This window comes from Dendrobium catenatum, unplaced genomic scaffold (assembly GCF_001605985.2).
Source record: "Dendrobium catenatum unplaced genomic scaffold, ASM160598v2 fragScaff_scaffold_1090, whole genome shotgun sequence".
NCBI lineage: Eukaryota > Viridiplantae > Streptophyta > Magnoliopsida > Asparagales > Orchidaceae > Dendrobium > Dendrobium catenatum.
In genome coordinates this window covers 1,277,688-1,293,358 of record NW_021319552.1, presented here as the reverse complement: position 1 = coordinate 1,293,358, position 15,671 = coordinate 1,277,688, and the positions used below count along the sequence as shown (strand labels likewise).

The window sequence follows — 15,671 nt, the reverse complement described above, 5'->3', positions numbered from 1 at the left end:
ATTTATGCACATATTGTAAAGAAGCAAGCCGTTGTATTAAAAGTATGCACTGTGTTCTAATCATAATGTATGTGCAATACATGGCTATATACTTGTCATATGATTGTAAATAAACAATGATATTAAATTACATGTATTAGCATTTATGTTTACTGAGAATCATATTTTTATATTACAAGAACATAATTGTGCACTTAAATCAAACAAAATATAGTTGTCATAACACCTATGTACTTATGTTTTAATGAGAAATATTTAACAATGTTACAAAAGAACATGTATATGCTTTTGTTTAATATCTATTTGATATGCTCTAATGGGTTGGATTTATCTCTCAATTGGTTTTGAGGAATGAAAAATATAGGGAGAAAACAAAACATAACGATCCAATGAGAAATTGACCCATTTGGAGGAGACCTCAAGATGAATACGAGGACAACGATTATGATTCACTATCCTCCCATCTTTTGGAGTACATTAATGATTATAATGATGTTTATAATCTAACAAACACACAAATATTTTGAGAGCAAGGGGACAAAGGCACTAGTTTCATCGTAAGCACTCATCTATGATGGCTTTAGAATGTGTGTCAACAAATAGGGCATCAAAGAAGGAACATCTTTGGGAGAGCTAGTGGCAATTTGGTAAGAATTCGAAAAAATGGGTTGTGAAATATGGTTCATGTAATGTGATAGATAGGTAGATGGACTTGATACACCCATCAACAAATTTAATATGACTCGTGGAACAAGCTATAAACTGAGAGTATATATATAGACATGAGGAGGTGTACATATTAGATAGAGGAACATGTTGACTTGAAGAGTATGCTCTCTCTCCTTATGAACATTCATGCTTTAAAATGAAGGGTTCTTACCTTTAGTTAGTGTTAGTAAGACACCTTAAATGAAGCCAATTATGAGGGAAGTTGCATTGAAGGATCCAATTATGTCACGCCTTATAATTTAAACTAGAGCTATCTAATTTCTTTCAATAATAAAATACCATTGGAAATAAATCTATTGATCAAAACATCAATACACATTTATTTCCATTTATGCTAAAATCAAATACAATAGCCAAATCATACAAATACAACATATTGTTTATCCACCACAAAAGAAGAAGTAAAGAAATAAAATAATAGTCAACTTTGAAGAATCATATATATGACTAATCTCACTCTCAATCATCTTTCCTGATATGAAATCATTAAATCACATATAATGAGCTTAAAAATCCAAACAGGTCATCAAAATCTTATCACTGAACTCAAACCATGAAAAGAAAATAATATGCATTGAATCATTCGATTTATAACAATAGCGAGCAATATGATCATGAATCAATACATAAATAGTAAAACATAGGCTATAACTATAAAATTAGTAAAATAGTATAGTATGTATGTCGAAGCGGTAAAACAATAAACAGTCATTCTTAAATCATACATCGTAACAATATTATACAAATATTAAGGAAATCATATAAATTATCATCTTACTTTATTACACCAGTATTTGTATTATCATCTTAGGTTACATGTTCAATAATAAGAATCATGTGCTAAGAAATAGAAAATCAGTATAGTAAAAGTAAATGCGTATAATTAAAATAATTAGTGCAATACATCATTATCTTATATGTGCCTAGACGGGTAAGGAGTTCATGCTTATGTGGTATTTTTCTAGTAATTAATATATCAGTAAGCATTGTCTCAGCAAATATAGTCATCACTCCTACCTATCGACACATTAATTAATTGTTTATAACTCATAATCAATAAATCAATAGAGGATAACATCACAAACTATATTATTTAAAATAATGTTCGTCGATCCACCATCCTATACATGTATAAAACATTATCTAGCCAACATCAGTGAATAACCACCCTTTACTTTTTCTCACATACTCTATTATCACAATATTGTAAACATAATAACAACCAGGTATTACTCAGTCGCAAGTCCATATTTATTTTTCATGCTTGCATTAACAATATGGTTATATTAAAATACCAAAATTATTATTCCTATTCAAATAATACAAAATGCAATAATTTTTATTTCAACCTATGAAAATACGAAACCAACTAGTCAAAATAACTAAAATAATTGATACAAAGTTATACCTAAAGTTATGCAATGAAAATTCACTAAATAAAAAAAAAATGATTTGGGAGAAATCAAACAGTAAAAATTAAAATCTTCAAAAATAGAAATAGGATAGAAGTCATCGAGAATGATCTAAGGAATTAAAATGAACTAGCACCAAAAATCCTAATTTCTCTTCCCTCTCTCCTCCCCTCGCCTTCTTTGGTTCCGTTATGGGCAAGCCGTGCAAGTGAGTGAGGGAGAGTGGACCGAGTAGAGTATATATATATATAAACTCATTCAAGTGCGTGATGCCGCGGCGCCCACGTGACCTAACGTTGCTGCGCCCGAAAGCACTTCATCACTGTGCTACATGGAACTTTTTGGAAATTCATATTATTCAAAATTAGGGCTTTCTGGGGAAGAAAATCATGTAGGGAATACAAAACAAGGATAAAACACAATGAAAATAAAGAACAACAAAATAAATGTTTAAAAATTCAAAATTGAGAAAAAAATCACCACCACAAAGAAATTCACTATGAGAATTGAGAGAAAACTATATATATATATATATATATATATATATACTCTTTTTTTTTTCTCTTCACCCTTATGTCGTTCTATTACATGAATGAACAAACAAAAAAAAACTCACTAAAACCACCAAGTGACACAACCTTTCATAAAAAATCAAGAAAAGAACTACCAAGCCCACCTCGCAACGTCGCAGAGCCAAATTTGGAGCGTTGTAATGCTACACTCTTTGTCTCCAATTTTCCTAACAGTGACGTAGCACCGGGGTCTGGAGCACCGTAGCACTCTCTAATAGCACCACAACACCAAACTTTAGAGTGTCGCAATGCTCTGCTCTCTGTTTGCTTCTGAGCAAACTATACATTGCCGTATTGCTAAAGTACAACGATGTACGATTGTACAAAATTGAGATCCAAAACAACAGTACAACTCAGTTGATCAACACAATAAACACACGGAACAATTATTTTTAAATCAATAAAAGCTGGGCTAGAACATTCCAAAAGAAAGAACATTCTTTTGCCAGTCAATAATACTAATACTTTACAAGCAAGCTGATTGAATAAATAAAATTTAGGCCCCCTACATTAATAATTAATCAAAATTTCAATTAAACTTTGGTAGATAATTTAGCTAAAAATCAACTTGAATTTTCAACCCTATAAATCTTTCTAATATATATATATATATTCACATTTAAAACTGGCCGAAAACAAAACGCATCTAAAATGATCCCTACAAACATCTTAAATGCATTATCCTTTGACAAATGTCAGAAAACTTCGGAATCCATTACCATCAATGAGAAAATCCTGCTTCATTCCTCTTTTGGCTCAGCAAATCAAGAGATTATTTTATGCGGATATTGGAAGGAGAAAATCGTTCGGTTGTCTTTACGAACAGTAAAAGCTCAATAAACTAAGTAAAAGCTCAGTTCACTGCATTTTTATTGTTCACAGTGACAAATCGGACGATTCTCTCCGTTCGGTATCCGCACAGAATAATTTCTCCAGCAAATCACAGATAAAGCCAACATTTTGCCCAAAAAAAAAGCGTACCTTCATACAAGACTAAAATTAACAAAATTCATAGAGCACAATAGAGTGTACAAAGCAAAAAATGACAACGCAACTACATAAATTTCAATAGCAGACATAAAACAATAGCATTCACAAAATGATTCAATTGCTTAATAGCAGAAGCCTGTGATGTGCTTCCAGCAGGACCACTTGCAGGAGAAACGCCAGGTAAGCTGAAAGTTCCCGGAAATGAAGTCTTTGGTGTAGGCATGGCACCGCCCGGTTGCGATGGAATGGGAGATGGCGATGGAGCCAAGAACGAGTAAGGGCTCACAAAAGTTGGTGGAGGAACCACAGAAGGAAATTGTAGTGGCCCTGAATCAGTAAAAATAGACATGAAAATTAAGTCGATTGGGTTGGGGTACATATAATCTGTATTGTGAAAAAGTGACAGTAATAAACCTGGGCAGCGAGGTTGAAGAGAAGTAGATAACCTGCAAAGTAACTAAATGACTCAATTATTGTTCCTTGGCAAGTTGAAAGCAGCATTTAATATGTATAAATATATTCAATTGAAGAGAAGCTCACGTTGTGAGGATTGTTCCATTTACAAAACCACCATAAGAGCAGGAAGTGACGTTGCATCCAGCACTAGTGGCTTGAGCAGTAACATTTCCCAGTATTAGGTTGCTTCCTCTACATTGCATGCTTGAACAAGATACTGCCAGAGAAGCTGGGGTGCAGTATAAGCTACAAGGATAGAGATAGTCAGAAAAGTTTGTATTGATAAAACCAAACAAGATTTCAGAAGAGTAATATAATAGTTAACTTGAGGTTTCCTGGTCCACAGCTGCACTGGACACAATGACTGGCAGTTATAGCGTAGCTACCATTTGCTACTGTCAAGCCATGATCGGATGCATATCTTGGGAAACTAGATGCACAGGCTATAGCAGAAAAGAATCAGAATTAAGACAACCAGAGAGAAGTTCATAAACAATAGCGTTAAAAATGCAAGTTAAAGTACATATATCAGCCAATGTTTAAAATTGTGTATTCGGGTATTGAGGCGTTTTTCATTCATGAGGCGAGGCGTAAGCCTCAAGACGTTTTGAGGTGTAAGCCTCAAAATCAAAAGATTGCGTAAATATAAAATGATAAATTTTTTATATACTAATGAGTGAATAATATAAAACATAAAAAAACATAAGATATGAAGTGAAATCAAAATATCTCAATAATAAGACAACATGAAATATAGTTCAACTCAAAATTCTATCTTTCCCAAATCCCAGTATTCTTTTCATTAACATATAATTCCAATTTCCAAAAATAAATAGCAATAACATATCACATAAGAATTCATAAGTCATCAGCACTGTCATCACTAAGGGGTTCTTCATTTGAATCATCATTATGGTGAACTGCTCTCTGCCCTTCCTCCTCTCCTATAGAGTCCAATGTTGGGCATTTACTTCAAGATTTATGTAAGTTTTAGTATACATAGCGTGAGGCGAGGCGGGCCTCAACCAAGTTGAGGCGCAAGCCTCATAAAAAAACTCGAGGCGTAAGCATTGAGGCGTTTTTTACAGGAATTGCGCAAAGGCGGACCTCAAGGCGAGCCTCATATTGCGCAATTTTAAACCATGATATCAGCTATAATGAATACAAAAAGCAAATTAACTAACAACTTAGAAAAAAAATTATCTGTATTTCGATCAGGTCATTAAAATTAAGAACCTGCTAATTCCAAAGTAGGGGTAGGATATACAATAAAAAGTACAAAAAACACCCAGCTATGACTGTAAATGAAAACTTCAATGAAGTTCTATTTGACTTGCAAGAATTGTTACATCAATGAAAATGTTCCGTCTCTATGGAAATAAGATAAAATATTATGAAAGCAGATAAAAGGGTGGACAGATAGATACAAACGATAAAGCTTCAGTGGCTTATGCAAGTAGAATTCCCTTGGCTCTCATCTCTTCATTTGATTGTGCTTACTTGATGCATCTGTTTCATCCTCGAGAATTATATATGAAGCTCATCATAAAGCCAGAATTAGGAGGCAATACATCTTTCTTCTAGCAGCAATGGCAATAAATCATCATCACTAGGACAAGTTCACTTGGGTTTACTAAGTCAATCCTTCAATTCAAACTGCACATACAATCTTAAGCAATCCTAATACATGATAAATCTAGTGGTACACAAATTATTCATATTGCTTATTTTAAGTGCAACAAAAAAAAAATCATATAATCTTTGATTCCCCTCATAAAATTATGACTTCTGCAAGAATCTAATAAACTACCAAATCCTAATTATAAAAAACATTTAAAAAGTTGAGTATGATGAGATCCTTTCTGGTGATGATTTAAACACAAGAAAAAACAAAAAACTAACATCCTACATGATCTAGCATATATTCTTACAATGAATATGCACTAAAATAAATTAGAGTTTGAATATAAAATATAAACTAAAACTAAATGAACTTGTTTTCATATATATTAGCCATTAGATGCTTTGTAGTCGCTGTATTTCCTGGGCATGCTTTATATAATCTTGCTGCATTAAGTGCTGATCATTTGCCATGTTTTTAAAAGATTTTTTTTTAACACATAATGAAATGTGGGTTGCATGCAAGTTCATTATAAAATTTGAAAATATTTCATTAAGTGCTATGATTTAGCTCATATGTTGCTGGCACATGATCAACAATCCATGTATTTCTCTGTATCCCTACAATATATTTACATTGCAATCACTAGAAAGGAAGGATCTAATATTTTGGTGCATGATTTATCTTTAAACATTATTGTTAGTTCATCTTTAAATGATGCAACTTTTTTATTGAATTGAGGCACCTAAAGCCTCTAGTACTAGTTGTTTAGGTAGAGTTTATTTATGTTTCTACTAAGCTTGTACTAGTAGCCACAATAAATATCATAGATATTTTGAAAAGGAGATATGGTCGTTCTTCAAAAAATTCTACAATTCTTTCAATGGAATGCACTGTGATCCTTCAGCGATCTTGAGGGATTTCACCACTCTTATTCTTAAAACAAATGTTTTTTTTTAAAACATGAATATAATGTAGTAACATAACATCTGATCAAAATCCCTTTAATTTACTGCTAATTTAGCTTAGACATGCCAATCTCTAATAGGTCAATCACATTGAGTCAAACTAGGAAACAAGAGAGCTATATCAAAACGATTTTTATATTTTTCTAATCCATTCATCATTTATAGCCAAATTTGAATTATCTAGTTTATTTTTTGAAAATAATATGAACATAATAAGGAAAATGATAAGGATGCCTCCATTCTTCAAAGGATTTTATTTCCTTTATATATAGACCTTTGTGTGGAATTTCATTATCAATATTAATTATTGATATCGGAATGAACGCAAGGAAAAAAAATTTACTACAACCTTAGTTCATCCTAATTTTTTAGTATTGAGGATTCAAAAACTTGATGTATTGAGGATCTGGAACCTATAGTTTTCGATTCAATATTTTGACTTTATTGAGAAATTTTGTAATCAACAATATTAGTTTTCACTAGTCCACTGCATACCCAACATCACATTTCTACTTAATGTAGTTGTGATTCAAGTACTAGCAGAATGAAGGATGGCATGAGAGTTTCCAATCAAAACCATAGTGTAATAAAATGAATTTGGTATCCTGCAGGAAAACAAACACCCATATCATCTATATTTTCTTCATTATATAATAAAAGAAGCGCCACATTTACAATTACTATTCAATCAACTCAAACATAGTTCATATGGAAAGCTACAGTTCACGATCACACACCAATAACACTAACAATGGTATCCTACAAACCTAAGAGGTTGTTTGTCACACATAGCCCAATGCTAGTAAAGCAAGGCCATCGGGATATCATAGATACGGCATAAGAGGTGAACTAGAAAATCCACCATAATAGGATGCTAACACACAACCTATGATGCACCGACACTTCTCCTCAAAGAGGCGTGCAGTGTCCGACATGACACTCGTCCGACACGTGTCGGACACACCGAAAACGTGTCGGACACACCGAAAACGTGTCCGATTAAAAAATATTAAATGCAAATTGGACACGCATGTTGGACACGCGTATCTTAAATATTTAATGAATTTTTTAAAATATAATTTCTTGTATTTTGTGGGATTTAAACTAGATTTCTTATTTTCTATCCACAACATCAAATCAACGTCCGCACTTAATGCCCAATCATCGAATATTCTCATTTTAATTTCTTTTTGGCAGTGAAGGTATTTTTATCTCCACTCTCGGTGACTGATAAATGACATCGACGCCTGAAATATTAATTGTTGTTTTTTGAAATTTACCAAAAAAGCTAATGTACATACTCGGTACCGCTCTATACATGCTTGGTACCGCTAGGTACAAGCTCGGTACTGTTAGGTACATGCTCGGTACCGCTCAGTACATGCTCGTTACCGCTAGGTACATGCTCGGTACCGCTCGATATCTTTCCATACAAATAACTTATGAACTTTAAAAACAAGCAAAACTTCAAAATTACTCTTACCCTGGCAAGTCGAACCCCACTAGGGGAGAGCCCCATTGGACCCCGAAAGACCGATATATTGTTGTATTCATGTTGTCTCATTATTGAGATATTTTGATTTCACTTCATATCAATTATAATTTCTATGTTGAAGGATAGTAGTTCAAATAGAGAATATCCATTATGATTTATGAGGAATATAATCTTCGTCTTCTATCAAGGAAAATCTCACTTTATATGACATGAGATAATAAGATGTGGGATGTTATTGGAGATGAGTTCGAGTGCCTTGATGATATGAGATTATTGGAGGTTGCAAATCTTTCTCTAGATGAACCAAAGTTTGAAGCAATGATATTCAATGATGATGATGTTGCTGGTCAAAAATCAACATCTGAACATAATTCTATCATTCCCTCTATTGAGTAGTTGGACCTTCATGTTGTACTAAATAATTTTTTACTTATATTTTTGTGGTTGTACTGATATTTTATACTAAACATTTTTATGTTATAAGCTAAACAAGTTATCATGAAATTGATTTATTATTCCTTGTCATTTTTAATATAATGCAGTCTTAATTTCTATATATTATATTAAAAAATTATTATGTCGTGTCCACGTTGCACCCGTGTCCTATATTTTTAAAAAATGTCGTGTCCCGTGTCTGTGTCGTGTCGTGTCCGTGTCGACGTGTCCGTGCCGGTGCATCTTAGCACACAACGAACCCCTAATGCATATCCTCTAGAAGTAAATTTTAATCAAAAAATGATTTAATAAACTGAAAGTAATCAGAAATCTTTTCATAACTTCTTTAAAACTTTTGTGATGACAAATACCAAGTTAAAAAATAAATATATTTGCATAAATCATTTTATTTTACATTAATCAAGAACAAAAGAAACATATGGGACCATACAAGAAACATTAGAACCGGTGAATATCTCAATTCAAATTTGGGATAAAACGAAGCCGATAGGTTAGTTTGCGAAACTTGGGAAAGTAAATGTCATATAAGTATGGTTCTAAAATCATTTTGCCAAGAGAAGTAATTCAGCAACTCAACAATTCGTACACATTCTCCATAGATGAGAAAACAATCCCCTATTCTAGCCAAATAAAAAAATTCATTAAAGGGGTAAATTAAATTTTAATATACTTGAGCTACCACACTGTTATATGCTACCACTCTATAACGCGTTAAAAGAACAAATAAGTAAACCATCCTAACTGCTTTTGGAGAAAAATACTGCAATACCAAGACGAAAATTCTTAAAAAGGATCACAAAATGACGAATATCAAGCAGGAATCATCAGAAAAAAAAGGTCATCCTATAAATAAAAAAGCAAGAAAAAACCTGATAGCTGCAGCTTGCAGTAATAAGCATAAGAAAATAAAACTCTTTAATGTCCACTCTATGCAACAAACCAATCATCATTACCTGGCAATGGAATTGCAAGTATATCACCAGCCCTGACCACCGGACTCCCCATCGCATTCACGTTCATAATATCGGTAACCGTGGTGGAGTACCTTGCAGCAATGCCGGGGACGGTATCCCCAACCAACACAACGTAAGACAAGTAGATCGCAGGAAGGAAGTTATCACTGGAGTTGAAGCAGGTGCAAGGGAGAGGGATAACAAGTATCTGGCCGACCTCAAGCACAGAGGGGTCGGTGATGGAGTTAGCTTCACGGATCTGGTCGGCGGAGGCAAGACCCGCATAAACGGTGTCCGCAATAGAGGAAAGAGTGTCGGAGGGGCGGGTCCTGTAGCGAGTGGAAACGGACTTACGGATGCCGTCGGTGCAGGAGCAGATGGTGGGGATTTTGGTGAAGAGGCCGGCGGGAAGGATGTGATTCTCAACGTCGGGGATGGAAATGTCGATGGCATTGGCGTTCAGAAGCGCAACTGGGTCGACCTGGAAGAGAGCGGCGACTTCAGAAACCTTAAGCTCGGTGTAGAGTGTGTAGCCCACCAAGGCGTTGCAGGAGTCGGAGACGGAGCACGGCTCAATGGTCGATTTAGAGGGAACGAGAAGAGGGAGGGAGAGAAGATAGAAGAGAAGGGTGGGAATAAGTAACGCCATTAATGTAGGGAATAAGGAATGCAATGGGTTAGGGTTTAGGTAGGGGACGCAAAGCCGCAAAGGGGGCTGCTTTGCTCGCTGGCTCCCACTTTCTCTAACTTCTTCTGTGTGCAGATTCTCTACATCGAGCTTTGTGCGCGGCCAAAGGAGGTCGGAGCAGAATATAGCTGGCAAGGCCCCCAACGGTCGGAAAGTGAAAGGGACGATGGAAGAGTGAAGCAGGGAACTACGAACAGGGAAGCGTTATAGTATTAGTAAAGAAAAAGAACAAAAAAAATTTGCCACTAGCGGACGTTGATTCGGTATTGCTGAATATTTTTTTTTAGTACTCGATATTGCTCGGTATTATTCGATATTGATCTTTTCAGAGTGGTATTTCTCGTTATTATCAAACAATACATAGCAATACCGAGTAAAAATCGAGTAACAATCCTCTGACCCAACGTCAGAGGACGTAATAAAAGTTTCGTTGGTTCAGCAGTGGCTATTCGATAGGGAAAATTATTAGGTTCGGATATTCAATTAAATTTTGATACTTGGATTGCGTTTTGATTGTACTTTTTGAATGTGTCTTTACTACACTTTGACTGTTCTTTGACTATGCTTTTTGACTGCCCTTTCACTGTGTTTTGACTGCGCTTTACCTGCACTTTTGGCACGCTTGGCTTAAAATTTCGCAGACACGTGTACATTATACATGTCAATATTTTATTGGAGACCGAATCTATTTCTAGGTTCGGTGTCTGGACCTAATAATTTTCCGTTCGATGGCGAGCACCAATGCGAAATGGAAAAAGATAAAAAATTCAGTCGAACTTACCCACCAAATTTGGGTAAATTTTTAAAATAATTATCCTTAAGAATTTAATTAACTATTAAACTAACAAAATAAATAAATTTAGAACTAGGCAAAGTCGCTAATTCATTGGGAGACTTTGCCTAGTTCTAATTTTTTTATTTTATTGATTTAATAGTTAAATAAATTCTTAATGATATTTATTTTAAAAATTTACCCACCAAATTTTCATGAAAAAATAAATAAATAGATAATGTAACGTTATTATTATTAATTTTCACTAATTATTACTAAATTTATAAAATATTTATTTTAAAAATAGACTTCTGATATATGAATATATATAATAAATCGTTAAATATCTAAAAATATGAATAAGATTTAGTAAATCATGTAAATCCAATTTAATAAATTTGAGAAAATTTGAAATCTAAAAAAGCTCTATATAACAACAATTAATTTTGTTGAATATAAAAAAAACATATTTGACTATTTATTTAAGGATTTAAATTTTATTGAGAGAAATAAATACTGAAGTTCATTAAATCTTATGAAAGGTGAAATTTAACAAATCTTAAATTTAATAAACAATGGTGGTAAAATATGATTTGTTAAAATGATATGATTCAAATCTCCTAAAATACTATTTGGTAGGATTTAAGCTAAGTAGTTTTTTATATTGACATCCAAAATAACATAACAAACATGCTAGCAAGAAAACTTCAATGCTTAACCTTAAAAAAAAATAATGTATCTAGTTGTATGATAATAAATGAAGGAAATATAAAATGAGGTCCATTCCGACTTAGGCTTCATTTGAGACGATTTTCTTATTGCTTCTTAAAATATTGCTCTTTAATTTTTGTACCAGAACATTGTTTTAAGAATCAATAAAAAAGCCGTCCCAAACGAAGCTTTAAATTGCATTAAAAAAAATTTATTCAATTGAAGAAGGGTAATTCAAAAATACTTCTTTTTATAAAATAGTAAATAAGTTTGTTATATGTTATGCTTTGCATTTTAAATGGACATTGATCTACTTAGTAAATGAATAATCAACACAACATAATAAAAGTTAATTGTCAATAATCATGAATTGCATCATCTAAAGAGACATCATACATCTGAGGGAAGAGCTTGCTAAATGGAGCAAGTTTAAGCCCGCCTTTAGCTTGTAAAATGTTTTGCTTCCTATCATGTGTATATTATTGTTCAAAACTCATAGACTTAGGCAATGAATATAGAACAATGATGTTATCACAATCAACATATCCTCCCTATTAAGGAACTTGTCATTGTCATTACAAGCATGAAGTTTATGAGTGTGGTCATATGAATATATTTGATATGAAACTGGTTTTTTATGAACTTTCGTCGAACTTAAAATTTTCATCCTTCATAAATTGATGTCGATGATGGATCCATGGATACTTTAAGCATGTAGCAGCTAGTTAATACTAGAGCTTTTTAACTTTATATTTAAAAAAAAATTTAAAGGCCTAGATTTGAATAAACTTTCATTGATTTAGAATGATCATTCCCATCATTGTTAAAAAAATAGGAAGCGTATTTTTCTTGAAATTTAAAGGGCTTTTTTTACAATGATTGCCCTCTCTGATTATGATTGGTCATAAATATATCCCTTACTCCTTGGCCTATTGGTTGAGAGCTTAGGCTTCCAACTAAGAGGTCCAAAGTTCGAGTCCATGTGTATGCGTTGTGTGTGTGAGTTTGCCTTAAATGGCCTAAATGTCCAAAAAAAAAAAAAAGAAAGTTTCAAAGTATCTGCCTTTATGTTTGGGAGCTAAACTTTGCTAGCGAACCTCTCTGATTATGATATTATAATAATTGAACCCATCATTGAGATGGATATGACATGGTTTTTTGGATTCATAATGAGGTGGCATACATTGTCATGTCCAAAATCTAATTTAGACTAATTTTTTCCAGTATATTTTATTATAATTTTATCTATCAGTAATAAATAGCAGAAATAAATTCTATAATTTAAAACATCAGTGTACATCTATATTCAATTGACCAAAAAATAAATCATATACAACACTCATGAATCATATAATCATAATATATCATTTTATTCATGAGTACAAAAGAATAACTAAAAAAAAAGGAAACAGAGTCTGAGGAATCATGATTAGTCTCACACTAAAACCATTTAAATCACATATAATGAGCTAAAATATCCAGTAGGTCACTAAAATCCTATAACTGAATTCAAAACACAACAATGAAGCAGTATGCATGTCGTCAATCAATTCATAATAGTAACAATTTTATGATCAATAATCAATATAGAAATAGTAAAATACACATACAGTAGAAGTAGAATTTGTAAATAATAAAACAATACATTGGGGAAACCAATAAATCAATATGCGTGTTGAATATATAAAACAGTCATCGTAACAATACGATCAATCAGTAAAACAATCGTATAAAATAGTAAAACCAAAGCATTGATAAAGATTGTCGAAATCATATCCATGCAGTAAAACCTTTTAAAAATGTACACATGTTATCCAATTATTCTATACAAATATCAACTTAGTATCTTAATCACATGCTTAGTACATCATGCGCTTAGTATGTCACATAGTCAATGTTAATATAGTGAGTCGATAGTGGCAACAGTAACAGTTCAGTAATAATATCAGTGTTTATATCTATACCAATAAATTCAGTGGTCATAGCAATAAAATAATGCAATAATAGTAAATCCATATATTGACAATAAATCAATACAATATCAGAAAATATGTACAATAACAATGAATCTGTAATATGCATTTGAGTAGTCACACTAAACAAGTACGAAGTTCTAGTTATCATAATCTTTTTTTAGTAATTAGTAATCGGCATCGGTAATCATTAGCTTAGTATACATAGTTGTCACTCTTTGTCCATCGGCACATTAATAACTTCTTATAATTCACAATCATTGTATCAGTGGAGGATAACACTCAATTATAAGATTTAAATGAAAGTCCGTCAGCCCACCATCCTATATAGATCAATCAATCTTGAATAAACGTGTCAACCACTCTTTACTTGTATTTTACACACATTATTATCACAATATTATAATAGTAATAGTGATCAACTATTACTCAATCGCATATTCAATTTCATTTCCAAAGCATTGCAGTAAATAAAATATAATTGGGCATAATTCAGAAAATGTCAAAATGTTTTAACGGTGGGCAACAAAAAATCCTATTGAGAGAAAATTAATATTTTTCAGAAATGAATCAAATAACCAGAGATCGTGTATAACAATATTCTGAAGCTTTAATCGAGCTAAAACACTATTTTAGGTATCAAAATAAATTTTTTAATTTATAAAATTCATTGCTTTTTTGAAATCATCTGACAAAAATATTAAATAAATATTCGAAACGTTTATAATCTTAATCTCTACATTATATAAAAAAGTTATGAGGTGAAAGTTTTATTAATAGAAAATTATCCTCAATTTTTTATATCGAAAATGCAAATTTGACAAAACAATTAAAAAAAAATCAAAATATTGAAATAAAAAATAGGATAGTAGTTTCTTACAATGAAACAAACAAATCTACCAACATGATCGACTAACAAAAATTGCTCTACAGCCTCCAAATCATAAACTCTCTTTTCTCTCTCCTCTATTTTTCTCTTATCTTCCCTAACTCTTATGTTAGCCGATTTTAGGAATTATGATCAAGTGGCTTATTTATAAAGAAATAATAATTATATAATTTAATCTATTTTTAGTAAAAAATTCAAATATTTTTTTCTTTAAAAATTATAATAAAATATTCATAAAATAGTTTTTTTTTTTATAAAATCAATTTACAAAACAAACACCTAACGATTCCAAAATCTCCACTTATATTGACATGTGTCAATTTCTTAAGGATTTATACTAATATCTAAAAATTTTAAAAAATATTAATGTAATTAAATCACTATAATGCCTATGTTATGATGAAGACAATTTATGATTTATACTTATAATAACTCCTTAAAAAAATTTATTTAACCATGTCAAAATGCAGACTATTACCTATATGACATACTTTACTAAGTACCTCTTTAGTTATAAATATAATAACAATGCTCATTATCATAGAGAATGCTCTAAGCGTTTCACTTCTATTATAATGAGTTTTTTTTTTTTTTTTTTTTTTTTCGTTTTTTTTTTCTTATCGTGAATCTCTCTTATGATGATAACTTGACCCATTCCTAAGGTTATGCCCTGTTATGGTGACAGTATATTTCTTGAACTTTTGATAAATCTTATAGTTTGCATTATTAAGACTTGTTAAACTAGAGATGCTTTGAACACCAACTCAAAAGCTTATACCGTTTGCTCCTTTGCCCATCGAGAAAAAAAATCGAGACATCATAGTTCTTCATGACTACTTGGAACACAAAGATGATAGAAATTTGGACACCAATGTTGACAGATGTATCTACTTGGTTTGGCAAATGAAGGTTTTGAATATTCATTAAAGATATTGATATTGCTAGTTATTAATCAAACCAACATTTCTGTCCTGCACAAAAGAAAA

General features: G+C 32.1%; 1 protein-coding gene across 1 annotated transcript; it reads right to left on the bottom strand.

Moving 5' to 3' along the window:
• Nucleotides 1-3,704: 3,704 nt before the first annotated feature.
• Nucleotides 3,705-10,572, bottom strand: LOC110111247 (lysM domain-containing GPI-anchored protein 1). The gene is made up of 5 exons (XM_020843022.2): nucleotides 9,653-10,572; nucleotides 4,485-4,602; nucleotides 4,244-4,405; nucleotides 4,118-4,149; nucleotides 3,705-4,030 (listed from the first exon to the last, which is right to left on the bottom strand). The coding sequence occupies exons 1-5, from the start codon at nucleotides 10,299-10,301 to the stop codon at nucleotides 3,768-3,770; spliced, it is 1,224 nt and encodes a 407-aa protein (XP_020698681.1). The 5' UTR covers nucleotides 10,302-10,572; the 3' UTR covers nucleotides 3,705-3,767.
• Nucleotides 10,573-15,671: the final 5,099 nt, after the last annotated feature.

Coding starts and splice junctions, on each gene's coding strand:
- LOC110111247 (XM_020843022.2), bottom strand. CDS start 10,301: ATGGCGTTACTTATTCCCACCCTTCTCTTCTATCTTCTCTCCCTCCCT. Junction 4,603..9,652: donor ACTTGCAATTCCATTGCCAG/GTAATGATGATT, acceptor TTTCTGCTATAG/CCTGTGCATCTAGTTTCCCA. Junction 4,150..4,243: donor AATGGAACAATCCTCACAAC/GTGAGCTTCTCT, acceptor GTTACTTTGCAG/GTTATCTACTTCTCTTCAAC.